The 25,391-nt window shown below is 39.9% G+C and overlaps 4 protein-coding genes across 8 annotated transcripts; 3 read left to right on the forward strand and 1 right to left on the reverse strand.

The window, feature by feature from the left end:
- The first annotated feature begins 201 nt into the window (after window positions 1-201).
- On the forward strand, window positions 202-797 carry LOC121977123 (heat shock factor-binding protein-like). The gene has a single exon (XM_042529663.1). It carries the CDS (start codon window positions 330-332, stop codon window positions 609-611), a length of 282 nt encoding a protein of 93 aa, XP_042385597.1. The 5' UTR covers window positions 202-329; the 3' UTR covers window positions 612-797.
- LOC121977122 lies at window positions 742-3,945 on the reverse strand. 3 transcript variants are annotated; one of them, XM_042529661.1, is made up of 3 exons: window positions 3,601-3,945; window positions 3,366-3,484; window positions 742-2,960 (listed from the first exon to the last, which is right to left on the reverse strand). In XM_042529661.1, the coding sequence occupies exons 1-3, from the start codon at window positions 3,943-3,945 to the stop codon at window positions 2,816-2,818; spliced, it is 609 nt and encodes a 202-aa protein (XP_042385595.1). In that variant the 3' UTR covers window positions 742-2,815. The 3 variants fall into 3 exon arrangements, with proteins under 3 accessions (XP_042385595.1, XP_042385596.1, XP_042385594.1); XM_042529662.1 differs by having other exon boundaries at window positions 2,827-2,960; window positions 3,286-3,484; XM_042529660.1 differs by having other exon boundaries at window positions 2,854-3,484.
- A 455-nt stretch (window positions 3,946-4,400) lies between these two features.
- On the forward strand, window positions 4,401-7,577 carry LOC121977121 (pentatricopeptide repeat-containing protein At2g33680-like). The gene is made up of 2 exons (XM_042529659.1): window positions 4,401-4,530; window positions 4,709-7,577. The coding sequence occupies exon 2, from the start codon at window positions 4,902-4,904 to the stop codon at window positions 7,419-7,421; it is 2,520 nt and encodes an 839-aa protein (XP_042385593.1). The 5' UTR covers window positions 4,401-4,530; window positions 4,709-4,901; the 3' UTR covers window positions 7,422-7,577.
- An 858-nt stretch (window positions 7,578-8,435) lies between these two features.
- Window positions 8,436-11,919, forward strand: LOC121977124 (5'-3' exonuclease-like). 3 transcript variants are annotated; one of them, XM_042529667.1, is made up of 8 exons: window positions 8,436-8,766; window positions 8,875-9,045; window positions 9,173-9,407; window positions 9,641-9,863; window positions 10,096-10,221; window positions 11,048-11,174; window positions 11,291-11,464; window positions 11,547-11,919. In XM_042529667.1, exons 1-6 carry the CDS (start codon window positions 8,488-8,490, stop codon window positions 11,049-11,051), a joined length of 1,038 nt encoding a protein of 345 aa, XP_042385601.1. In that variant the 5' UTR covers window positions 8,436-8,487; the 3' UTR covers window positions 11,052-11,174; window positions 11,291-11,464; window positions 11,547-11,919. The 3 variants fall into 3 exon arrangements, with proteins under 3 accessions (XP_042385601.1, XP_042385598.1, XP_042385600.1); XM_042529664.1 differs by having other exon boundaries at window positions 8,439-8,793; window positions 11,805-11,919; XM_042529666.1 differs by having other exon boundaries at window positions 8,440-8,793.
- Window positions 11,920-25,391: the final 13,472 nt, after the last annotated feature.

The following is a 25,391-nucleotide window of genomic DNA, read 5'->3' on the forward strand; positions in this document are numbered from 1 at the left end:
CCAACGGCGTTCTCATCGGTGTCGGAGATTAAGATGATCCTCCGACTCAACTTAACTAAGAAGAAATGGACAGGTGTCGAGAAAGAGAACGATATTGGTTTGTTTTCATTTGGAGGAACAGGATAACAGAAGTTGTTCATTAGAAGCAGCGAGTCACGTGCGTGTGTGGGATTTCAACGGATAGATGACTATTTTTGGCAATTAATCAGAGGGCTGCTATTGGTCCGGGCCTCGGTTTTCCTCTCCGTTCCACTGAAATCGTTGCAGAGTCGACCAGGTCGGGCGAAAGCGAGCGGTTCCTTCAGTTCAAGAAATCTAGGGTTTCGGCCATGGCCTCCACGAATCCCGCCGCCCCGAAGGCCAGCGATCATGAATCCGAAGGTTCGGTGCAGAATACCGCCGACATGACGGCGTTCGTTCAGAACCTTCTCGTGCAGATGCAGACCAGGTTCCAGGCGATGTCTGAGGGAATAGTCTCGAAGATTGATGAAATGGGAAGCAAGATCGATGAGCTGGAGAAGAGCATCAATGACCTCAAAGCCGAGATTGACGCGGAACCCACGCCGAAGTCGAATCTCGAAGAAGGCAAGCCTTCCGATGAATCTTCGTGAGTGAGCCACATTGGAAGATTGATGGCATTGTCTGAATCAGGTCGAGAGTGACATATTGCTGTGGTCTTCTTGAGTTATCTTTCATGAGTTTGTGTGAGGAATGTTTTCTCTTGTGTGCATTCTAATTTCAGGTGTTTTCGAGATGAACTCCATTTCAGAACATGAGAAAAGCGTGTTAATCAATAATTTTATTAGTCTACTCTTAAAAAAAACGTAACTTTTAAGAATAGGTTTCCTCTAATATTATTGTGCTTCCAGTTCATATTCATAGGTTTCATTGTCACAGGGTATAGTGCCCACGGGAGGAGTTGCCACAATAGGTGGTGGGTTCCAATCGCGGGCTTTACCCTGTGCTAGGCCTCCGCAAATGGCTCCATGATTTACTCCCTTCCAATGTGTTTGGGGTGGTCTTGGAGGGGCCCGGGGTGAGGGTTGTCTTTTCCCACAATTGTCACAGGGTATAGTATTGTCAAATTGCCTAAGATTATGCTGTTTATTGAGGTAAAATCTTAATGAGGTAGATATTTTTAGTGTTTTATTTTGTGTCAATATCATTACGTGGACAATTAAATTCTTGATTCTCGCAACAATATGTCTTCTTGCTGCTTCCTTACTATAGATTGTACATCATCAATAAGGATTTCAAATGGTTTGAATCATCACTTGAGCAATTTTTTTTCACAGATATTTTTCTGTGCTCACTTTCATGAATAACGTTCAGGTAATGCATATGGATCTCACTGGTGTCCGTTATTGGGGATATTGTTTTAACTTGGACTCTGTGCTGCTCTATTTTGCTGCCTTGCTACCTCTACAAGACTATGCTAGCAGAGTCTCTTCTCTATCTGTATTACAAGAAGAATCATGAATCTTTTGCTTTTCACTGGCTGTGTTTAGACTAAACTATATGAATTTATTCTAACTGAGCTGCTGATTTTTGTCAGCAACCTAATGCATATTACTTATATTCTCATCTTTAATAAAGGCAAATGTGAGATTTTGCTATCTCATTAGATATGTCATTAAGTTCCCAAATTCCCCGTGTAAAGTAATGTAGTTAGTTTTTGGGGTTATCTTTCTTGAGCCTTTCACAGCATTGATTGGAAATTAAAATGGTTTAGCATTAACAAAAACTTTATCAACTCATCCATGAGATGGACAAATAATTATTAATAAAAAAAAGATACCAGTTTCAATGTAAAGTTTGAACTTGGTCCTCAAAGTTCTGGTTTACTCTTAGATACCATAGTAAGTTGATTGGATTCTCATATGTAGCATAATTACTTTATACTACATAGCAACTTTTGAAACAATAATTTTAGCAGTACCGGCAATTTTTATGCAAGGAGTTGGAAATAGTTGACTGGTTATGCTCACACCTGTTTGTTCCTAGTCAATTGCCCTCATTAATTACTCTTTTCAAGTTATCAGTGTTCTTTCACATCCATTCTACAACTAGCTATTACATTCAATGTGGCAGGCAACCTTAACACAAATCATTATCTAATTTGTTATTTTCCTCAGAGTGCTCATCTTTTTTTAATGATTTATGTGACTTTGTTAGGCTGTACTTTCTTGTTATCTTCAACATAAGCTCTCAGCATCCAGTGTTACCTCAAAGGCAGGAATACAAACTCTGTGTACCCTTTGCCATTGAATAGAGTGGCTTTCCCTTCATAAGTTGTAAGGAAGATTGAGTTTAGACTTTAAAGTTGCACCATTGCTTCATAGAAATCCTCAATAGTTTGAAGGTTTATTTGATAGAGCTAAACATGATCTCCTTACACGGGGCAAGCCATTCTGCCCCCAAATGTGTTATATCCATTTACTCTAAGCGCGGCTCTGTTCATATACAAATGTGTCTTTATTGTTTGTTTTGTCATATTTACTTTCTGTAGCACATTTATAATATATGAATCATGTTAGCTATATGAATTTTGAGATTCTGCTATTAGTACAAATTATGCTATGATATTTGATGGTATGACAAGCGTATAACAACTTTTACTAACCCCACTGCAGACAGCAAGATTGATTATTAACTTGTTATCTTCCATCAATGGATACTCCAAATCGATAGACATACACACTAGATTTTAACTGTTGACTTGGTTCTGGGACTACAACTATTATGGTAGTTAATCTTACAGCAATGCTAAGATTGTTAGGCAACTTTGAGAAGGATGTGCCATGACTTGTTTTCATCAGGCCAGGAGCCAGAAGTTCTTCTTCCATCTTGTGCTGACCAGGTATCCACCCACTCCCATGCTTTGCTTCCTCACAGCCATCGTGAGGCACTGAGCTTCATCAATGCACTGCTCTACGAAGTCACTGTTTGTCTTAAACAAACTGTAGCAGTCATAACAGAAAGAAGAAGAAATTAGGAGTCCAAAAAATAGTAGTAATCATTGTTAAGAATTTGCTGAACTTGTTTTCATTAACAGATTTCTGTTCCACAAACTTTCAGCATGATATGCTTAGGTCCAATTACTTGGATGGAAAATATAAGGGAATGGATCACAAAATTATACATAAATGATGGAGCTGTTTATCTATTTTTGTGATCATTTTCCTTTTTTCCCCTAATATCTTCCACCTAAGTAATCAGACTTACAGTGATGGAAAATAATATTATTTTTGGTTTGTTCCAACTGACAATAAAAGAAATAGTTACTTGAAGACTTTGCTCTAAAAGGGCTCTTTGTTTGCAGGGAAAAGATTTGTTGTTGTAATTGTGGGGCAAAAGTTGTGTACCAACAGAAAAGGGAGGGTTTGCACTGGCTCAATACTAGAACAGATGTTTCCAGCTTCCTGACTTGGCTTAGAACAGTTTGCAACTTTGGTCCTTCCACTACAAGCACCTCCACTTCCACCTGTTGATCAAAATTCAGGTAAAAAACGAAGCAATTACCAAGTCATCAAGAATTTGATGATTTAAATTTGTGATGAGTTTCTAGTTAAGCACACAAAGCTATGGGTTAGAAATTGCCTCAGGCTTGCAGGATTTGCACTGTGCGCCAAGCGACCATGCAAGGTTGTGCAGATCAGAGTCTCCATCCCTGTGAGGGTTGTGGGGAGGCAGGACATGGAGGAGAGTGAGGAAGTCCCCTTTGTTAGCCACATGAGTCAATGCCCACATCATGGCTTCCTTAGCCTTGCCACTTTGGTCTACCACCACCATCACCCTCTTCTTCTCCATCCCAACACTCCTCTCCCCCCACACTCCCTTCTCCTCTCTGCTGCTCTTCTTCCCCCACCTCCCTGAACCTTTAACAGACTTGGAAATCTGGGAAGAGCCATCCCAGTTCATACTTCCACCACCTCCACTGCCCATCTTCTCGTTGGCCTGTAAGAGCTGGTACTTGAGCTTCGCAAGAGTCGGTAGATGGAGATGATGATTCTGCTTTTGCTTACTGCCTTGCCTTTACTCTGACAGGTGAGGAACAGATGAAAGTATTGAATACAAAGATATCAGTAAAAACAAACATCATGTCAGTGGAAATATCTGAGTTGGATCTATTTATGCACTTCAGACATTAACAGTGAGATAGAGGTCATTGGTTAAGATGAATCTATACACAAGTCTGAAGATTTTGTTTTGATCTTCGTGTAATAGTGAATAAATCACAAGGTTTTGTTTTCACAGCTTAGATATTATTGCTTCTCAGAGATGCTTCATGATCGAGAAACGTGATCATTAAATCTCGTTGACAGAGAACTTTCATGAGATTGCAGGTCACTGTGGAGGTCCATCCGCGGTGGAAGTAGATGTGCATTAAGTTAGGGGAGATGAAAGGGAAAGATACCACAGAGTGAATGAGGCGAAAAACTCTTAGCTCTTCTGGGCTTTTGAGCGTGATAGACTTGTCGTAGCATTTTCATTGCGCTGCACTGTCGTTGCAGAGGATGGGAAATAAAGGTAAAGCTGCAATATCTGATGTGATTTTTAAGAATATTGCTGCATCCAAATAGCAAACATGTTTTAATGAGACTATTTAGGTCATTTTAATTATTTCTTTAGTCATATGAATTATTTTAGGTATATAAAAACAATGTGATGTTAAAAGAAACTAATTTAAATCGTCAATATTTTACAGACCTGATGTAGATTTATCAAATAATCCTTGAAATATGGAAAAACTATAGGCACGCAACAAGCCTTATCCAGCATGCATCGGGGGCTTCGATGAGCATGTGTAGAGAGCAAAGTTATTTATACTGACGTTTTTGTTCATTCTTACTTCATCATGTCTCTTCCCCTCCGTTTCTTTTCCGGCGGTTTTCTTCGCCATGGCCGCTTTGGCCGCCTGCGTCCTCCCCTCGCCATGGAGGCCAGAGTCCCCCGTCCACCGCGCCACATCCTCACTTGAAAGCTTGATCCTTTCTCTCGGAAGCTACGCTGCTTCCGGCCACAGCAGCCCCCGCGACCAGGATGCCCACTACAACGCCATACTCGCCCTCTGCATCGCCCGCAGGTCCCTACGTGACGGCCTCTGCCTCCGTTCCCACATCGCCAGCATCGTCTATGCCCCTTCTCTCTTCCTCCAGAACCAGTTCATCAACCTCTTCTCTAAGTGTGGTGCCATTGATATGGCACGGCAGGTGTTCGACGAAATGCCCCACAGGAACGTCGTGTCCTGGAATGCCCTCCTCTCGGGCTACCTGTCCAATGGCCGCATCCTCGATGCGCTCCTCCTCTTCTCGGTCATGGTTGACGCTGGACCGAGCCCCAACCACCTCACTTACTTGACTGCAGTTCGAGCTTTGGTTGCAACAGGTAGTCGTGAGCTTGGAAAACAGATTCATGGTCGCATTCTAAAGGAAGGGTTTTTATCTAGAGCGGAAGTTGCTAATTGTTTGATCAATATGTATTCAAAATTTGGAGAACTAGACGATGCTGAAACAGTGTATTGTAGAATGGTTGAGCGAGATACAGCCTCTTGGAATTCTCTCATTGCATTGAAGGCAAGAAGAGGGCATACTGATGATGCTCTGGTTCTATTTGTAGACATGCTAGATGAAGGCTTCGCACCAGATGAATTCACGTTTGGAACCCTCCTCTCATTGCAAGATACAACCTTTATCAGAGAGCTCCATGGCCAGATCACTAAGAGGGCCCTGTGTTACAATTTGTTTGTAGGAACTGCACTGGTTGATGCTTATGGCAGGTTTGGGAATGTGAAAATTGCATCCCAAATCTTTGATTTGATGCACGAACGCAATGTTGTGGCATGGAACTCTGTTATTTCAGCTTGCTTCGCGAACGGCAAGGCCCAAGAAGGTTTGCAGTTGTTTTTGGAGATGGGTGAGCAGGGTCTGCTGCCAGATGAGTACACTATCTCAATACTCCTCAAGGCTGCAGCTTCTCAACTATCAGTGCTTGTTGGTAGACAATTTCATGGCGTTGCGATCAAGATGGGTCTTCAGACCAATGCCATGATCGGAAACAGTCTTATTATGATGTATGCCAAAAATGAATGGGTTTCTGATTCCTTTTTAGCTTTTAAAGATATATCCGAACATGATCTTATCTCTTGGAATTCCATAGTCCAGTGTTATCTTCAGAATGAGGAACCTGAGCAGGCTTGGATGCTCTTTGTTGAAATGAAAAGTTTGGGGTATCAGCCGGATGAGTTCAGCTTTGTAGGCGCTTTGGCTGCTTGTGCTTCACTGGCTCGGCATCAATCTGGAAGAGAAGTTCATGGTGACATGATCAAGAGAAGCATCATACCAGATGCCTTCATCGGCAGTGCACTTATCGACATGTATTCCAAATCGATGGTTGTATCCGATGCTTGGCAGGTATTCAGCAGAGTCAAACATAAGGACTTGATCATCTGGAATGCATTGATATCAGGGTTATCACAAAATGGTTACTTGGATGAAGTTTTTAAATTACTTTACTGGATGAGGGAAGAGGACTTCAAGCCCGATAAGTTTACTTTTGCGAGCATTTTTGCAGCATGTGCCAATACCATGGCAGTGCAACAGGGAAGGCAGGTGCAAGGATTGATCTTGAAATCTGAACTTAATGCCGATGCTGCTGTGGCTAATTCGCTGATAACCATGTACTGCAGAGCTGGATGCTTAAGGGAAGCAAGCCAAGTTTTTTTCGATCTTCCCTTAAAGAACGTCGTATCATGGACAGCAATGATCGGAGGTTGTGCGCAGAGTGGTTATTCTCAAGAAGCTCTCAAAATCTTTGCCCAAATGCAGAAAGATGCAGTGAAACCGAATGCCAAAACCTTTGTCGCACTCTTGACAGCTTGCAGTTATGCAGGTTTGAGCAATGACGCAGGGAAATTTTTCGAGATGATGGAGGTCAAATACAGCATTCAACCATGCTTCGATCACTATGCTTGCATGGTAGACATCCTTGGGCGAGCAGGGAGATTAAACGAAGCGGAAAATTTGATAAAGTCGATGCCTTTCCAGCCAGATGCACTTGTGTGGAGAATGTTGCTGAGTGCCTGCAGGGTTCATGGAGATGCAGAACGAGGGCGAAGAGCCATGGAAAGGATTTTGGCACTCGAACCTGGGGATTCCGCAGCTTACATACTGCTGTCTAACTTGTATGCCTCGATCGGAAATTGGCACGGGGTTGAGGAAGTGAGAGAATTGATGAAGGTGAATGGGGTGAAGAAGGAGCCAGGGAAGAGTTGGATTGAGGTGAATGCTAGAATCCATGAGTTTGTAGCAGGTGGCTCTACTCATCCAAACACAAAGGAAATATACTTGAGACTTAAAGGCTTGCTAGAACAGATGAAGGATGAAGGATACATTACAGGTATCGAAAGTGCTGTGAACTAGATGTTAGTCTCTCAAATAGTTAATAATGATTATAATTATATTGGCGAAGAAAAATTTTAATTGTACTTGATAGTGTTTGTCCCGATTTTGGAGTCCAATGGACTCAAAGTATTAGAAAGTAAAAAGTAACAGGATGGATTGGAGAACCTGTCGACCGTGAAAATATGCAGGGCCATTCATAAAATTTGGTGGCAAAAGATGAATACTTTCATCCTCAGTGGTCCGCTCTTGGATCAAGACAAAGGGATTGGTGGAAGATAATGACCCCCACTTGTTAATATATAGGGGGTTATTGTCCTCCACCAATGTAAAGGCTGGACCAATTACATATCAGAGGATCTGAGCTCTTGAAATAGTGACTAGCACATAAGGGAGACATTTATTTCAGTTTTGTCGAGATTCAAATCTTAGATTTTTATGATGGTAATACTTCATGCGCTAATCACTAAACCTATCCGAGGAGATAAAATTAAGGCAGGGTAAATTTTATAACGTGACTGGATCTATCGCTTCATGGCCTCATATCTCAGAAACCCCCGAAAGGGTTTTTTAGGGAGTCTTAGTACCACATATCCGACGGAACTTGACACTTCAGTCAACATTATCTCAAATTGAGGACTTTTTAATTGATAAGAGCCTACGCAAGTGGGGGCTTGAACCTGACACCTCAGTCAATGGATAATAATGTCATAAACAGAGCACCTCTAGTTCAATTGTTAGGGGGCGATGACATTCATAAAATATGGTGGCAAAAAGGCGAATACGCTCGCCCCAGCGTCCTCGTCAATCCGTCTCAAGACCAATACGGAGGAGGTAAATCACGGACGACTACTAACCTTTGGAATAGTGACTAGCACATAAGGGAAGCATTTATCTCGGTTTTTGTCGAAATTCGAACCTCAGACCTCATGATAACAACACCTCATGCGCTAGCCACTAGACTAATCGAGACTCGTTCTAACCCAAGAAATCGGGGCCGTCAGAGATCGCATTAAGATTCGTGAAGTCTTCTCGATTGCTTCCTGCTTCAAGCAGCGATCTTCCCGTCTCATCGCGCAGATATCGGATGGCGCCTCTGGTGGTGGCGAACTCTTCGGTCGTTCATCCCCAGCAGCTCTGCCTCCCTCCCCGCCTTCGCCGGTGGAGATTCTCGCTCCCCTCCCCCCGCTGCACCTACTCCGGTGAACCATTACTGCCAGGCGTTGCGGACCCGTTGGGGAATTCCACCGAGCGTTCCAAGGGCAAAGGCAGGGTCTTTTTCTTGGACGTTAATCCCCTGTGCTTTGATGGATCCCAGCCCAGTCTTCGTTCCTTCGCTCGATGGGTCGACCTCTTCTTCTCCCGAGTGAGCCTACGTGATCCTGTTATTGCTGTACGCTCAAACTTTTTTGCCGCAGTACTTGGTATTCTCGAAACCCTAGCTTCGGATAACAAAGGTTGCATTTTTCTTTAGGTTCTGGACGGTGAAGAAGGGAACGAGTATAGAAAGCGCTTGTTGCCTTCGTATAAAGCACACAGGAGCAAATACCTGAGGAGGTCGAGGATTTTTGGGAATGCCCGTCAGGATTTCCTTAGCACAACGGAGCCACAAATAGTGGATGTTCTCCTGAAGTGCAATGTGCCAGTATGTTTAATAATATCTTTAAATTAAACGAGTCGCTAATTTTCTTAGTTTCTTAGTTTCAATTTTTCCCGTCTCTTATTTTAATTCTCTACTTAGAAGAAGTTTCTTAAATTTATAAACATTGCAGGTAATTAAAGTTCATGGATATGAGGCTGATGATGTAATAGCTACATTAACAGATCAAGTTTTACAAAAAGGACTGCGAGTTGTTATTGGCTCTCCTGATAAAGATTTCAAGCAGCTGATATCTGAGGAGGTTCAAATTGTCATGCCCTTACCTGATATTGGTCGATGGTCATTCTACACAATCAAACATTACATTGATCAATATAAGTGTGATCCAAGTTCAGATTTGAGCCTTCGTGAGTATAAAATTACATTATTTCTGTGGAATCTTTCGTGTTATGTTTTTTTAATTTTTATTTATTTTTGCTATAATCATGCATTTACTGGTTCATCCTACTATTTAATTGCTTTTTTTTTGTGGCATTATACCATTTGTTTGTTAGAATCATGAATCTAAAAGGGCGTTTTATTTTAGCAGTATCCAAAAATATCTATATGGAGTGTTTAATGTTTGCTATTACTCGCTTAGGGTGTTTCATGGGGGATGAAGTTGATGGTGTACCTGGGATTCAGCATTTAGTTCCTGGATTTGGCCGAAATACAGCAATCAAACTTCTGAAAAAACATGGCTCTTTAGAAGATTTACTTAGTGCAGCTGCAGTAAGAACAGTTGGCAAGCACTATGCACAAGATGCTCTCATTAAGCATGCTGATTACCTGAGAACAAATTACAAGGTTCTCAGCCTGAGAAGGTTGTTTTCCCAAGTTATTCTAAGTAGAGTTAAAAAAAAAAAAATAGATATGAAGTTACATTTTATTTCTTCTAATGAATTGAAAATTTGTGCACCTGATCTAGAGTTAAAATTTATTTGGATATGAAATTATATTCTTTTTCTTCTAATCAATTGGAAATGTGTGCAACTGCAACACACCTACACTTATGTATAACAAAACTAAGTAATAACAATGTTTGCTGTTTGTTAGGGATGCTAGTATTCAGATTGACGTTGATTGGTTATCAGAAAGAAGCACATTCAACGATTCAGTGGCATTGTCAGATTTCCTCAGAAAGTTGGGGGAAAGACATGAAAGACAGAAGCTATATAAGAGGTACTTCTTCCATAAATACTATCTTTGAGTATTAAGTCTGTTGAGGAATTAGAATAATTTACCTTTGTTTGTAGTGGTCAAAAGTTAATATTTATCATTAAAAAGGCTATTATGGTGATGGCTTCCAATTTGTTCAGTCAATTAAGAAAACTATATTTTTTATCACCTTCAATTAAGTTCAATGCTGTCTGCTTCTGCACTTTCCCATACCTTTTTTTGTCAAATTCTTCTAATGCATAGTTGCCGAGGTCAACAGAAGCCATTTTTAGATTTGACTTATGCAATAAAAGCCCTCTAGGAGTCCCTTTTTTGTTGGACAAATCTAAAACAGCATTCTGTGAATATTGTAAATTTATACAATGGAAGTAGGGAAGCTTTTAGATAGAAAATATGCAAGACTTGATACTGGTGAGATACAGTCGCTCTTTAAAAATCTTGGTTGGTGTTTCTTGAAAGGGTAAGACTGACTATCTGAATATTGAATCCTCGTTTTACTTTTACATTGGTGGGAGCCTTAAACATGTATTCTCTCTTATTGCTTGATATCTGTAGAATTGTATTCATGGTGATGAGGCTACACTCTTCAATGGTATAGAAGACTAGGCAAAAATGATTTCAGTTCTTACTGTTTTATACCAAAATTTTCAGTTTTGGCTGGGTTTCATTATTTCCAATTTTCGTTGGCTGGACTGAATTGACTGCTGGTTCCCTGGTTAAACCAGTTGAACCGTGCAGCCTCGTCCAGTTTTGTAACCACGGCATATAACCAATCACATAATTGGGAGATATGACTTAGTGTGATCTTGTTATTTATGCTGTACAACAGATGACCAATTGCAGTGGCTTGTTTCCAAGCCCCAAATACCGGTGATAGTTTCGGATGCCGTTTAACTCATCAAAGCTGATAACCTTTGTCAATCTTCCTTTGAAACTAAGCAGCTCCTGATGCATAGGTAAGAAATCACTATGTTAGCATTAAACCATGCAAATTAGTTTAATGCATCCAATTTATCCTTGATATCCTTCTTAAATGCAAAATAAAAGTGGTTGTGGGTTCATATTTGGGCAGGTATCCTCATGATAAGTTCCTATGGACAGACTTCGATTGTTCTAACTGGTGGTGGTAGCCTTCTTAGGGTTTCAAGTAGGGAACTCACCATACAGAGCTCTTCCTATACAAAGCCTTGAAGCTGAACCCAATCTTCCTTGCTAAAGATCATATTTCTTACAAAATGTTTTTGAGGTATGTTATCTCTATTATTTTTAATATCTAAAAGGTTTAAACATTAGCGAATGATAATCAAGGTTTCAAATTTAATTCGTAGTTGATATTGCTAGTCAACGTCTCAGTGCGCCATAGTTGGAATTCAAATTATGAATGCTTGGGAAACTACTCGAGCGTCTTATCATTGCATCATGACCCGAGGGGTTAAGATAAAAAACCTCTAACCCCGAGATGAGATTATGGTGCGATGGTTAGGTGAAACATATTACAATTGAGGAGTTTAAAAATTTACTGAGCCGTTCATCAAGATTCCTCTGCGCTTCTCTATTTATCTTGATGGTCGGTGTGAAATTGGTAGGTGTGAAACTTACAAGTGAAGGAGCAAGACCAACAAGAGCGCGTGCTAAAATTGTAGAGTTTGTTAAACATTAATTGATAGTCAACTTGTGTCATGCTCTCATTCATAACATCAAGAAGAGGACCTTGTTTGGCCTCAATGGTGATTTATTTATAATTTAAGATGTAGTTTGCTAAAATTACAACTACTTGAACAAAATTGATCAACTCAATGTATATTACATTAAAACAATTTGTTAAAAAAAATATGGAAAATGAAATTCGATCACTAACTTTGAAGTCGGGTTGGTTCCAAAAAGCCATAGTATATAAGCAACTGTTGGATCTTCATGAGGCGAACTACATGGCAATTGCACGCCTCATTATTTCGATATCCCAACCGGCAGCACCAACAGATCTCTTCTAGATAAGTTGGCTTTGGCTGTAATGTAGCCCCAGCCTTCGATGCTAGTATCGCCGTCGGCATCAGTGTTGATGAGCGGCGTGAACAAATCTCTTCGAGATAAGTTCTATCCGGTGGCGGTGATGTAGCCCCAGCTTGTGTTGTTATTGTTGTTGTTGTTGAAGTTGTTATCTTCGATGAGTTTGGGGGGGCCAGGGTAAGCTCGAGGTTGATATCAAGGCAAGCTGACTCCTTGTCAATGCTCGCGGTTGTTATGCTGTTGCTATGCCCATCCTCAGCCGCCAAATCCATTGACGAGGTTAAGTCCCGAACGCATTCATCAGCCTTTATTGTAACTGGCATGAGATGTTGGTTAGGACTCCTCGAAACCCTGTAAGACAAGTTGTTTAATTGGCGGTGTGTCTGTGAGTCGATCCCAGAACTAAGGAGCTTTCGCCTTATCTGTGTATTCCAGTGGTTCTGGGCATCCTCACCTAAGTTGGCACCCATTGACAACGATAACTCCTGGATGCATTCATCAACCTTTATCGCAACTGCTGGCATGCATTGTCGGTTAGGACTCCGCGAAACCTTGCTCAATTGACGGTGAGTTTGCGGGTCGATCCCAAAACCAAGGAGCTTTCGCCTTATGTGCGTGTTCCAGTGATTCTTGATCTCGTTGTCTGTCCTTCCAGGCAATTGAGCTGCAATTAAAGACCATCTAAAATTATTGAAATTAGAAAGATTGACTAAGTAGCATCAGAACCCTAACAATCAAATATTTGTTACGTGTTTTGTAAAAAAAAACTTACTTATTTCCTAACGATTTATGCATCTTGATGATTTGTTCATCCTCTTCCTTGGTAAAGTTACCGTGTTTGAGGCCCGGTCGGAGGTAGTTCATCCATCGAAGCCGGCAACTTTTGCCACATCTAAGAAGTCCTGACACAAGCAAGTTTACTTCTCAATATAATCGAGCAAGTAAACCGATATCATTCAACATCTATCAGCATTGTGAAATAGTACTTACCGGCACGTTTAGGGAGAGATTTCCAAGAACCTCGACCGTAAGAATTGACGGTGGCGATGAGCCGTTCGTCTTCCTCCTTCGTCCATGCGCCTCTCTTGATGTGAGTCTTCTCGCAATCTTCCTCCTTCGTCCATGCGCAATCTTTCTCCTTCGTCCATGCGCATTTCTTAGTGTGAGTCTTCTCGCAATCTTCCTCCGTCCATGCGCTCTTGGTGTGAGTCTTCTCACAACAAGGCAGCATTCCTATGGCGTTCATCTGATTGAGAGGAAGAGAAAGAAACATCGAGTTTGGCTTTGTTGATCTCAACACATGAGTTGCATATATATAGGCGAAGGAAAAGGGAATCTAAATAAATTTTAAAAATATTTTAGTTTTTTGGAAAAATTAAATCCTATCGACAAGATCCACTACTTGCTCTTATTTATACATATTCAATTTTCATTATTATTTTTTGACAATTTTAGGAGTGAAAAAAAAATCAAATAGACAAGAGATTATCATACATATTATTTTATAAGAAATATTAGTATCATGTGCTTGATTTTTGTTTTTAAATATTATGTGAAATTGAAAACGATAATTTAAAGGAAAAGAGGTAATTTCTTAGTAAATCCGAAAAATAATTTCTAGATATAATTTAACTGAAATAACATGATATTTTCTTTAATTTAGTAAATTATTTATCAATAATGATTAACGGAAACATTAGAAGAAAAAAATCTTCCTCTTTTTACTGAATATATTCATTATGGAAAATAAATTGATTTACCATATATAATGAGCTTTGATATTTTTATAATTTTATTTTAATATAATTTTGCATGATTAATGGAAGGCAAAGAAAAAAAGAAATTTTTAAATTTTACTTTTTTGTAAACATAAAATTAAATATTTATTCAACTTATCTTTTAAAAATTTACCAAGCTTCAATTATCTAAATAGAGTTTCCAAATATATATAAATAAATATTCATATATCTAATAAACTATTAAAATTTATGTTAAAGCTGAATGTTTTCAATAATGCTATTATATGAATATATAAATTGCAAATATATAATTATTTAAGATGTTTATTGTTAAACTAAATAACTGTCACTAAATTACGTTTTTTTTATTAAAAAAGGAAAATAAAAATTCGAGTACTAACAGAATTTAATAATACTGATCTCCATCTCTCGTGATCCTCCAAATACTCATTCTGGTCTCTAGTGGGAAGTCATGCATTAATCATTATTTTAATGATTAGTAGTCATCATGATTTACCTTTTTGATATTGACCCTGAGACAAATTGATGGGACGTTGGGAGGGAGAAAAGTCACTTTTTACTAACTTGTCTCTTGTGGGAAGTTACTTATGAGCTAGTATCAAGAGTGTAACTGCATGATTAAGTTGTATATAAGGCTTTCATAACGTTCGTATCTAGAGCCTTTTAAGGTTGATATGCCTAAAGAAGTCATATGCTCTAACCATGCTTCCATCCTGTTCAAACCAATCTGTCAACCTCTACATAGCACTTGTCACTGATCCCGTAGCCGCAATAATGAGGTCCTAGTTATGTAATACTCGCTTGATCAACGTGGAATCCGCGTGCACTGCTTCCTAAGTTCATATGTTCGTCTGTCTTAGATAAGTATGGTGCACCCACTTGATCTAAAGAGTGTGCTCCTTTGCCTATATCCACTAAAGTACCTTAGCCAATAAAACAAGGTTCCCGGTTTTTAAGTCACAAAAAATAAATATAATCAATAATATAGAGAGCCAAAAAAACACTCAACAATAATTCTATATGATCCGGTAATGACTCGGGAGGGCCCACCTCCAAGGAAGTTCAACGCTTTGGTGGTCGCCAAAGTCAAGGGGTGGTCAACTAAGAGACTAACCGACCAGAAGACCCTTCATCCCCGACCGGCCAGAAGAGTTCGGAGAGGGTTGGCCGAGCCTACAACGCACCGAGGCAATGGGCACTCAAGCCGATCGACCTAGACATGGGCGTATGAGGTCAAGGAAGTGGCCAGACGGACTGATCAGGGGGAGTCCAGTCAGACTAACAGTCGACAAATAAGACTGGGAATACGTGCCAACATCCTTTTGGGAGTTAGTGCCGCCGAGTAGTGGTGCACAGGGACAGAGCGTCCTTTTGGGAGTCGGTGCCGCTGACTGACGACACGGATGGACAGAAGATCGTACGGAAGAAGATTCCGCCGCCTCGGCAGAGATGCGTTTGCCCTGTTATGGTAAGAGGTCAGGGATCCTTTCTCGATGTTAACTTTTGGAGGAAAGTTTTGGGACGCGCATCTGCCCGGGAAGCGTGTAGTTTACCCGTCGACGCTCTATATAAGGAGGGGAGGAGTTATCAGCGGAGGTACACACACACGTCTTTGGAAACCACCGTTCATTGCTTCATCTTTGCTTCCTTTGTTTTCCTCGCTTGTCGGTGTGTGACTTGAGCGTCGGAGGGCCGTCGCCGGGAGCCCCCTCCCGGCTTGGCACTAACGACTTGTGGTTGCAGGAGCAGAGGAGCACCAGCGAAGACGAAGAGCCACCTCAGCGTTGCTTCCCGATTGCCATCTACTCTGCTTCAGTGCAGGATCACTATATATACTCGCCCAAGACACTAAGGATGTTTGGACGTTTACATAAATGACCTGCAGATACTATAAATATAATCAATAATTCTTAGAGGAAGAGATAATATAGAGAGTCAAAAACACTCTACTCCCTGTAGCACTGAGGTGATGAGTTAAGCCTAAAATTTCTTCTTCGGCCAACAATTAACTTGTTGGAATAATGAGTCAAGAAGCGGGCTATAGTAAAATCTTAGTAGCAAGTGGTATCCCCAGATACTGAAAAAGGCATGAGGCGTGGAAGCCCATGAGAGAGAACGAGAGTAATCGCATATGCATTGTCCCATCCACTCCGGTTATAAATATATTCGACTTCTGGCGATTAACCTGAAGACTTGCCGTCACCCCAAACTCCTGGAAACAAGAAGGTAATAATCCTATTGATAACTCATCACCCCGGCTAAATAATAATAGATCATCCACATATGTCATCAAATGTGCCAAGCTGAGGCAGCTATACTAAGGACGGAATTTAAAATTTGATCTGACCGTACATTGTTGTATCTATCACCTAAGAATCTTCATACAGATACCAAATAAAGGAGGAGAGAATGGATCTCTGTAGTCCTCTAACCCCATTGAAGAATCCAAACGACCCCTCATTAATGGTCAGTAAGAATGATGTGAGTCACACATTCCATTATCTAGGATACAAAGCACATAGGAAAACGTAGTCCAATAAGTGCCTCTTGGAGAAACTCCAAATGCATAGCGTTCTAAAGGTCGAACTTCATAATGCATATAGGAGAGATGCACTTCCTATAATACCTCCAGAATAGTTTCTGTACCAAATGAATATTATCAATAATGATTTGTCCTTACAGAAAGCCACTTGAGATTGATGGAGTAGACCTCCTACGACCTTAAATAGTCGTGAAGCTAATATTTTTACAATATGGCTCATAAAATATCGTGTAGATGGAGATTGACCTATAATCTATTGCCTTACTAGTATGAACTGACTTTAGAACAAGGACAATCCGGGTGTGGTTTCATCTCCTTAATAATCTCCCGTTGGTGAAAAATTCCATCATCGTTGCGGTGAAATCCGACCCTACCGTATCCCAATAGCACTTGAATGACACAAAGTTACATCCATCCGATCTGATCATCCTTTAATCTCCAATGTCAAATAATGCTAGCTTAATTATCTTTGTTGTAGGGAGGCGTTTTAGAGCACCATGCTAATCCAAAATAATATATTGATCGAAACTTATACAAGATTGAGGAAAACGAGCGGTTCTCTCAAGCCGAACATAGTTGGTGTTGGAAGTGATTAGTGAACGTTTTTACCACTTCTTCAAATGATTCTATAAAATTATCATATGATGTTTCTATATAAATGATCTCATTACGTTTGTTGTTCCTCCGGGTTAGTACGCTTCCTTCAATTTATAGTGCACTTAAATTATGATTTATATATAATTTTAAAAAGGCCCCCATGAACTAACTCTGTTGGTTCATGTAAATGTGTTAGTACCAATAGGTGAGTCGATTTCCAACTGGTATGGAATACTCTGCTAGTTGTCTTAATCTCTCCTTACATACATTGTTGTTATTGGGTGAATTCTTCACGATTTACCTCCTTTCTAACTAGTGGGGTGGGGGTCACCTTAGAGGGATCGTCAAGATGACACTTTCATATTTTATTTTACCGCCAATATAAGTTTCAAAAAGTTATACCTATAAACCATCGCTAATTATAACTTCCATTAGTTTTTATTATATAAACTTTATAATTCCAATATACTTCTAAAGGGTTAGGCATTCAAAAAACAAAATACAAATACTAAGCTAAATTGATATATCAATTCTCATAATTAAACTTTGAACCATTTTTAAAATATGGATTTTCCACTGAACAAGTGCCTTTAGAATGGTCCCTTTATTTCTAACTTGATTGCTGGTTTGTTTTGAAAGAATGCCTTCTAATTAGGTAAAAAAGGATCAATATTTCTTGTTGGAATTTATTTGCTCCATTTGATCTTCAAAAAATTCTTATTCTTAGTGTCATGTATGAATTTATTTGCTCCATTTGATCTTCAAAAAAATTTTATTCTTAGTGTCATGTATGGATGTTTGAGCTTAAAGGTTCACTTATAATTTAAAGTCATAATCACCTCTAGAGGGAATTTAACCTTTGCCCTTACTTTCCTTTATATAAAATTAGTAATCGTTAAAAAACAATTATTTACATAATACTCTGGTTAAAAAAATTTATGATTAATTATTAAATAATTAAATAAGATATATATCAATTTGATATTCAAGTTATCACTCAGATATCCGCAGTTCGAACTCCAACTATAATATATTTATAAAAAAAATTCTTCAAATGAGAGACACAATCAAAAGATATTGAGATTCTAACTGACTACTGTATATGTTTTCAGATTTATCTTGATGATCAATGAAAAATTTTTATGGGGGCAAATTGATCATCTCTAAGAAACCTCAATGAGGTTTAAAGAAAATTATTAAAAAGATTCATCTATAAATAAAAAATAATAATAATTAAATATTACATGCAATTATTTTATTAACGTACATTGCATGGTTCTGGGCTTAGGGCCACATGGGGCCACTTCGATGTCCTTTCCCGATTTATCTACTATTGGGCCAATTGTGTGGGGGCGCCGCCACTATTGTTGGGCTGGCTGCTTCTTTTGCCACTTGTTGGGCCGGTCCGGTTTAGCCGAACCCGCGGTTCGACAGATGGTACGGCAGCGAGGCGCTTCCTCGCGGCCGGGACGGCGAGGCACGTAGACGGCGGAGTCGGCGACGGGGCACGTGGCCTTGCACCAGCCGGCGATGAGATCCAGGCGGTCGGAGATCGACCACGCCGACGAAAGAGCGTACGGAAACGAGGCGCTGCCTTGCGGACCGGGAGACCGTGGCAGGAAGACGACGGAGTCGGCGACGGCGCACCTGGCCTTGCAAGAGACGGCGTGGAGGCCCAGGCGGTCGGAGATAGACCGCGCCGACGAAGAAACCGGCCGCTGGCGGGTCGCCGTGGCGGCTCGTCTCGGCGTGAAGAGCTCCTCGATGGAGGGGCCCGGCGGGCGCTTGGCGCACTCCGCCAGCGCGACGGCGAAGGGGTCCTCGTCTCCGGCGGAGGTGGCGGATCGATTCCTGTGGGATGTGGCGGATCGCTTCCTGTGGGAGGCGGCAGGGGCGGGAGGCAGGGGGAGGAGGTGGCCGAACCCGCCGGCCGCAGCAGCGGTCTTGGAGATGCCCGGACGTCGCTCCCAGGAGAAGGGAACGGCAGAGGCCTGGATCCGACCCGAAGAGAAGACATAGTCGATGATTTCCCTTCTCCTCCGAGGCGACGACCGGGAATATCCCGGCGCTCCGGCGAGCTCGAAAGCGGAGGGCGGTGGCCACATCTCCTTTAGATAACAGAGGAAAACAGAGGACGTAATAAACTAGCAGAGCGTAGCCTGCCGGTGTGCCTTCAAGAGTACCGAACTTATCCCGCGCCTCATTCCGTAGTTGTTGGATCGGATCATCTTGCACGAATCGCGAGGCAGATGGGTCGAGTTGACATGACGTGGCAGGATCACCTTGTCCAAGAATGAATGCTTAATCAATAATAATCAATGGAATGTCGGTTGACTTTTCTTAGGACGGTATATCAACTAAACGTTGATAAATAAATTTAATATTTAATTTAATAAAAATTTATTTATGTTTGTTAATATATATTAGATTAATTAAATAAATAAATTTAAATAGCTTTTTAGGTTAAACAAATAAACTTGAACACATATGTGTTTAATTCGTTAACGTTCTTGAATAATATTCACGAACCATATTTATTAATAAATTTTTTTTAATATACTAAATAAATAATAAAATAAATTTAAATTATCAAACTCAATAACTAATCAAATAATTAAAAATTTCAAATAATCAAACAAGCTTGAATTGAGAGTTTGATAACATCTAAATGAACCAAACTTGAATTGAGAGTTTGATAGCATCTAAACGAACCAACCTCAAGCCAAATTTCAAGCAAGTTCTAGTTCATAAAAAATAAACCAAATCAAGCTTGAACACTCATTTCAAAAGCTTGGTTTATTTTAAAATCGGCTCGACTCGACTTGACTTGATTACCTTGTCAAATAAGATTGAACATCCTAAAACTCAACTTGACTTGTTTACAACCCTAACCTTTCTTAATCTTAGTCAACTTCTCTGATTTCCAATTTCCTCAACAGAATCAACACAATTGTAAAGGAAAGTGCCAAAGAGTAGGCAAGAGTTGGCATTTGGTAAGGTGGAGTTTAATTAAGATCATTATCTAACATGATACTTTAATGTGAGGTTTTGATCAAAAGACACATTTAATGATATAATTGATCTCACATTAGCCATGAATCATTAATATAATGAGAGATATCAAAACCATGAAGAGGCAAATTATGCTTCCTAATCACCCTATGATGTGTAGAACACTCTTGGCCAAAAAGGCACAAGCTCTTACTCTCACAAATGACTCCAGATTAGTATAATTATTAAAATCGCTTGGTAGACACCTGGTCCCAACTGACATTCCTTTGTAGATAACCAACCTTTGATCTTTTGAATGGGTACAAATTGAAGGTCATAATCAGCTAAGAACCCTAAGGTTTTACTCTTTCAAGTGAAACCTAAAAAATGCCAAACAAGATGATTCATAATCATAACAGTCCATAGCGTTTGAACAGTGCTTGCATGAACAATTAAGAAGGGCAGAAAGTGGCTGAGGTGGATGTCCTAATCATCACAACAACTGGTCTAATAGGAATCAACCTTACCAGTGGTCCACCTTATTTTTGCGTGTGTGAGACAGAAAAGTTAGTGGAAGATCCTTTTCCAGCAGGCCATGCCAACATGCATGAAAGAAAATAAATAAATTAATAATAATAATAATATAATATATCAAATGGAACAGTATGTATGAACAAAAGGTTAAGTTTATTGGTCAGAGATGAATAATATTTCAGGGTTTTTCAAACATTTTGGAATCAGTGAAAGACATGATAAACTCATTACATGGCTGAAAAACTATTATTCGGTCTGTGAGAGAAAGAATAAGCATCATCTAATGTTGAACTGTCAAAAAGCTATAGAACAGCCATTACTAGTGTTGCACAATAAAACCAGCAATCTAGCAAATTGTTTTTAATCGAGTCTGTTCTAATTTAAACATCCACCCGTCAATGAATTGGAAGGACTGTACAGCGTCATTCTAACCCCACTGAATTTAACGTCGGAATGCTATGCTGGGACAGCTAACGACGTCATTCTAACTTCCTTTGTGAGCCTCAAGTCCGTTCGTCTTCCTCATTGACGTCTCCTCATAAGTCATGCAAGCCTCCCAATTTGTTGATCGGTGGCTTGATCGTCCACGGTGTTTAAGGGAACAGTCGTCTGTGGGGCGTGCAAGAGTTGGAGTAGAATAGAGAAAAGTTCAGGAGTCCAAGGACTCTTGTGCGCCTACTTGTGCCCACGGAAGGAGACAATTCTTTACAGAGTCGTCGAAGGTCACATTCTCTTCAATGTGCACCCATGTTACCCATGTTTATAGGGAAGTGGCCACATTGCTCTATGATCTTCGATGTTCTTGCTAGCGAGGGGTACGAGGGAGCCACATGGCTCCATGTTCCCCACATTTCTAGCAAGACATGTCGGTAGTGGGGTGGAAATGGAAGTAAAGAGGTCGTTTGCTCGCGAGGGACCCTGAGCCAAGCTAGCCGCTAGTGAGAGATCTCGGGCCGAGTTGGAGGTCGAGGTCGGCATCGTGCAACCAAGCTAATGAGTTGGGGTGTAGGGTTGGGTTAAGGAGTCGACGGTGTAGGGCTGAGCTGAGAGGTCGGGAGACCGAGTTGAGGAGTCAATGGTATACGGCCAAGCTGAGAGGTTGGGAGATCGAGCTGAGGAGTGTGCAGCTTGCTCGAACCAAGTTCTTTGGATCTCGTTGAGGTCGAACTGTCTTTCTCTTGGATCTAATTGACTTGTCTTGACTTTGACCGTCATCTCAACACGACTCTTGACTTCACAAGACATGTGGAGGCTACATATTTCTGCCACAGCAGTCTATAAAAATAATGTAATCAAATTTCTTTAGTAGTCAAGTAGCTTACAGAATTAGGAAAGAATACTGAGAAGCAAGCACATGCAGACAGATTGAGGAAGGATTTTTTATACATACCTTAACTGAAGGAAATAATCAGCTGTCCTTTTGGCTACTGCTCAGTTTTTAAGAGAGGATTAGCTCAGAAATTATGAGGGGTAAAATCTTTTAGATGATTGAACATGAAATTGGATTTCTAAAATAAATTTATTGAAGATCATCTATAAAAACTGAGGTTTACTGATGCCACATATTAACTTTAAGCCGAAAAGTATCAGTTTATGCAACTATCAGATAGTCCAAATAGTCAGGTACATGTAAGCGTAGTATTCCATAAGCACATACATGAAAGAACCAAATGATCTTCAAAGAAAAGTCAATTCTTCGACAAAATGTAAAACCCAAGAACTGGAAACACCAAGAACCACTACCATAAATTTGTGAACTCACAAGCATACAATCAAATTTTGCATTAACCTATAAAAACAAATAATGAAGGGCTTCATGGAGTTGCAAACCCTTCTTAGTGAGTTCAACCCATTATATTTGTTGGTGCAGCGGGGCCGGTAAGAAGAGGTTGAATTGCCTGAAAAAATAAAAGTATACCCTCCTCGTGCTTTCAACTCAAAAATGCAACAATAATAATAAAATAAAAAGTAAGGCAGAGAAAAGAAGACTCAATATTTTACTTGGTTACAATCTAGGGGGTTGTTAATCCAAGGCAAGAAAAAGAGCACTACGAATCTCCTTCACTGTAGGCGGAGAAACCTTTTTTACACTAAGAGAGCTCACAAGTTGCTAGAAATTTGTTACAGAGTTGATTGATTAATTTCCTAACTCCAGAGGCCTTTATATAGCTCCTGAAAATTCTATCTCGGGTCTTCAAGGCACCTCCAAGAGGGTTGAGGGCGCCTCCAAGGAGTTTGATCAGATATAACTCTATCTGCTTCGAAAATGGCAAGTATACTGGGTCTGAGGCACCTCCAAAGCCCTTGAAGGCGCCTCGAACTGGTCTGAGGTGCCTTCAAGGTGATGGAGGCGCTTCCAACCCTGCAGGCAGCACAGGCGCCTTCAACACTTCGTTGAAGGCGCCTCCAGCTAGCTTTCCAGCTCCTTTTGACTTCATTTTAGCTTCCGATGCTCTGATAGCTTGGGTGATTGCGGCCAGCCGGAATAGGGCTCACCTAAATCCAATTCTCGGCCATCTCCTCGAGCAGGCTTCCATCCCAGTTTCTCGTCCCTCGAACGCCGCGCACGATCTTCTCGTCCACTGGAGTACTCTTCCGCAGCTCTCTCGTCCTTTGGACGCACCGAGTCCGTCGTCTCCCTTCCCGTCCTTCTCGTTAGCTGCGTCTTCTGCTGGCTTCCTACGCTCCTAAGCTCCTGCACACTTAGACACAGGGATCAAATAACAAGCATGACCTAACCCAACTTGGTTGATCACATCAAAACAATCACGGGATCCAACAATCTCCCCCTTTTTGATGTGAATCAATCCAAGTTTAAGTTAGGGAAACAAACAAAAAAATAGTAATTTTAAGAAATTACTAAACTAGCATTTTAAGCAAAAAGATTGCAATAATAGAATTTGCAACAAAGGAAAAAAATTTAAAATTCATAATTCCCCTAACTCCCCCTAAATTTGTACCTATCTCTCCCTCTTTGATCACAGCAAAAAGAGTGGGGTAATAAATATCAAGTAAAAGTTTTAAGTTTGAAAATTTTCAAATTAAAGGTTAAAATCATTTTCCAAAAAGATTCCTAAGTTAAAAATAATTTTTTTAAAAAAGTTTTTGCAAACATCTTCAAAAAAATTCTAACTTGGCGCTTTTAAAAAAGTGTTTTAAAAAATTTCTCAGTAAATATTTAAAATTTAACTCATTTTCAAATAACATTTCTAGGTCAAAATAATCTTTAAGAATTTTCTAAGTCACAAAAATTTCTAATTTCGGAGAACAATTTTTATCTTTTGCAATTTTTTTTTTTTAAATTTTTATAAGTAAAAAAATTTACTCAAAAATATTTTTCTAAGTATGAAAATATTTTTGACAAATTTTTAAAAAAATTTAAAGCATTATTTAATCTTAATTTTAATGCTTTACCAGAAAGTTAATTAAACATTTCATTTCAATATTTTGGCTTCCAGGTCATAGTGAGGCACTAGACCTTCTTGATTATTAGAACAACAACCACTTTCTTAGACAAAGTCTCAAAAGAAATTAACTGTTTAATTTTTCTTCTGAAAGCCTTAACTTAAAGAATTTTAATGTAGTAAAGATTTTGGAACCTAGTATAGGTTCCTTGCTACAGGGTTAACTAAATATTTGGGCGGTACATAAATCTTAGGAATCTTTCTAAGTTGTCCGTGATGTTTTCTTATATACCAATTTAGCTTTCCATAAATTTTAAGTTTTGATTTTTGAAAACATTTGTTTTTGAACATGCAACAGTTTTCAAATTTTTAATTTGTATTTTCAAACTGTCATTTTCTGATTTTAAGTTGTTAAATAACTCTAATGGGCATGATTTTTCTAATTTCAATTTCAATTCAGCATTTTCTTTTTCTAATTTTGCTAGATCTTTCGTAAGCACTTTGATAAATTGAAAAGACTGAGTAGGGGTGAGAGCACGTACCTTACTTACCTCACTTGGTGATGCTCCCCCTTCATCGTTGCTTTCCTCTTCTGATTCTCCCCGTTGATCTATGCTCCTCTCTGAGTCCAAGTCATCTTCAAAGAGATGGTTGACTATCAGTGCTACTCTTGAGAAGACTTCGACTTCTGACTCAAAGGATGAAGATTCATCCCATGTAGCCTTCAGACTCTTGCACTTTGAGGACGTCGGTTTTTGAGACTTCTCCTTATCCCTTTTCTTTAGTTTTGGGTAGTCATCCTTGATGTGCCCTTCCTTGTTGCAGTTGTAGCATCAAACCGTCCTTCTATTGCGTTGATACTTTTTTGACTGCGATCTAAATTTATTAATTTTAATAAATTTATTTAACTTTCTTACCAAAAGAGCCGCTTCAATTTCGTCGATCGATGCGTCCGAGTCAGGATCGTCCTTTTCGACTTGTAGGCAATGTTGAGGTCTGATTTCTCTATTTGTTTCGGCTTTGCAATTCGAGACTCGTGAAGTTCGAAAGTAGAGAATAAACTTTCTAAAGTACTTACCTCAATGTCCTTAGAGATGTAGTAAACATCTACTAAGGACGTCTACTATGGAGTTCTTGGAAAGACATTGAGCACATACCAGATGGAATCTCGGTTCGTTACCGATTCTCCGAGATTGGTCAGTTGAGTTATCAACTCCTTTATTCTTGCTTGGAGTTGTGTTACCTTCTCGTCGTTGTTCATCCGGAGATTTGTCAACTAGGTCCAGAGGATGTCGCGGCTTGCTAACTTGGCTTCCGAGGTGCCTTCGTGGAGCTCCA

The sequence above is a fragment of the Zingiber officinale genome, chromosome 4B (genome assembly GCF_018446385.1).
Source record: "Zingiber officinale cultivar Zhangliang chromosome 4B, Zo_v1.1, whole genome shotgun sequence".
NCBI classification, from domain to species: domain Eukaryota; kingdom Viridiplantae; phylum Streptophyta; class Magnoliopsida; order Zingiberales; family Zingiberaceae; genus Zingiber; species Zingiber officinale.

Coding starts and splice junctions, on each gene's coding strand:
- LOC121977123 (XM_042529663.1), top strand. CDS start 330: ATGGCCTCCACGAATCCCGCCGCCCCGAAGGCCAGCGATCATGAATCC.
- LOC121977122 (XM_042529660.1), bottom strand. CDS start 3,945: ATGGGCAGTGGAGGTGGTGGAAGTATGAACTGGGATGGCTCTTCCCAG. Junction 3,485..3,600: donor GCAAATCCTGCAAGCCTGAG/GCAATTTCTAAC, acceptor TTTGATCAACAG/GTGGAAGTGGAGGTGCTTGT.
- LOC121977121 (XM_042529659.1), top strand. CDS start 4,902: ATGGCCGCTTTGGCCGCCTGCGTCCTCCCCTCGCCATGGAGGCCAGAG.
- LOC121977124 (XM_042529664.1), top strand. CDS start 8,488: ATGGCGCCTCTGGTGGTGGCGAACTCTTCGGTCGTTCATCCCCAGCAG. Junction 8,794..8,874: donor TACGTGATCCTGTTATTGCT/GTACGCTCAAAC, acceptor ATTTTTCTTTAG/GTTCTGGACGGTGAAGAAGG. Junction 9,046..9,172: donor TCCTGAAGTGCAATGTGCCA/GTATGTTTAATA, acceptor TAAACATTGCAG/GTAATTAAAGTTCATGGATA.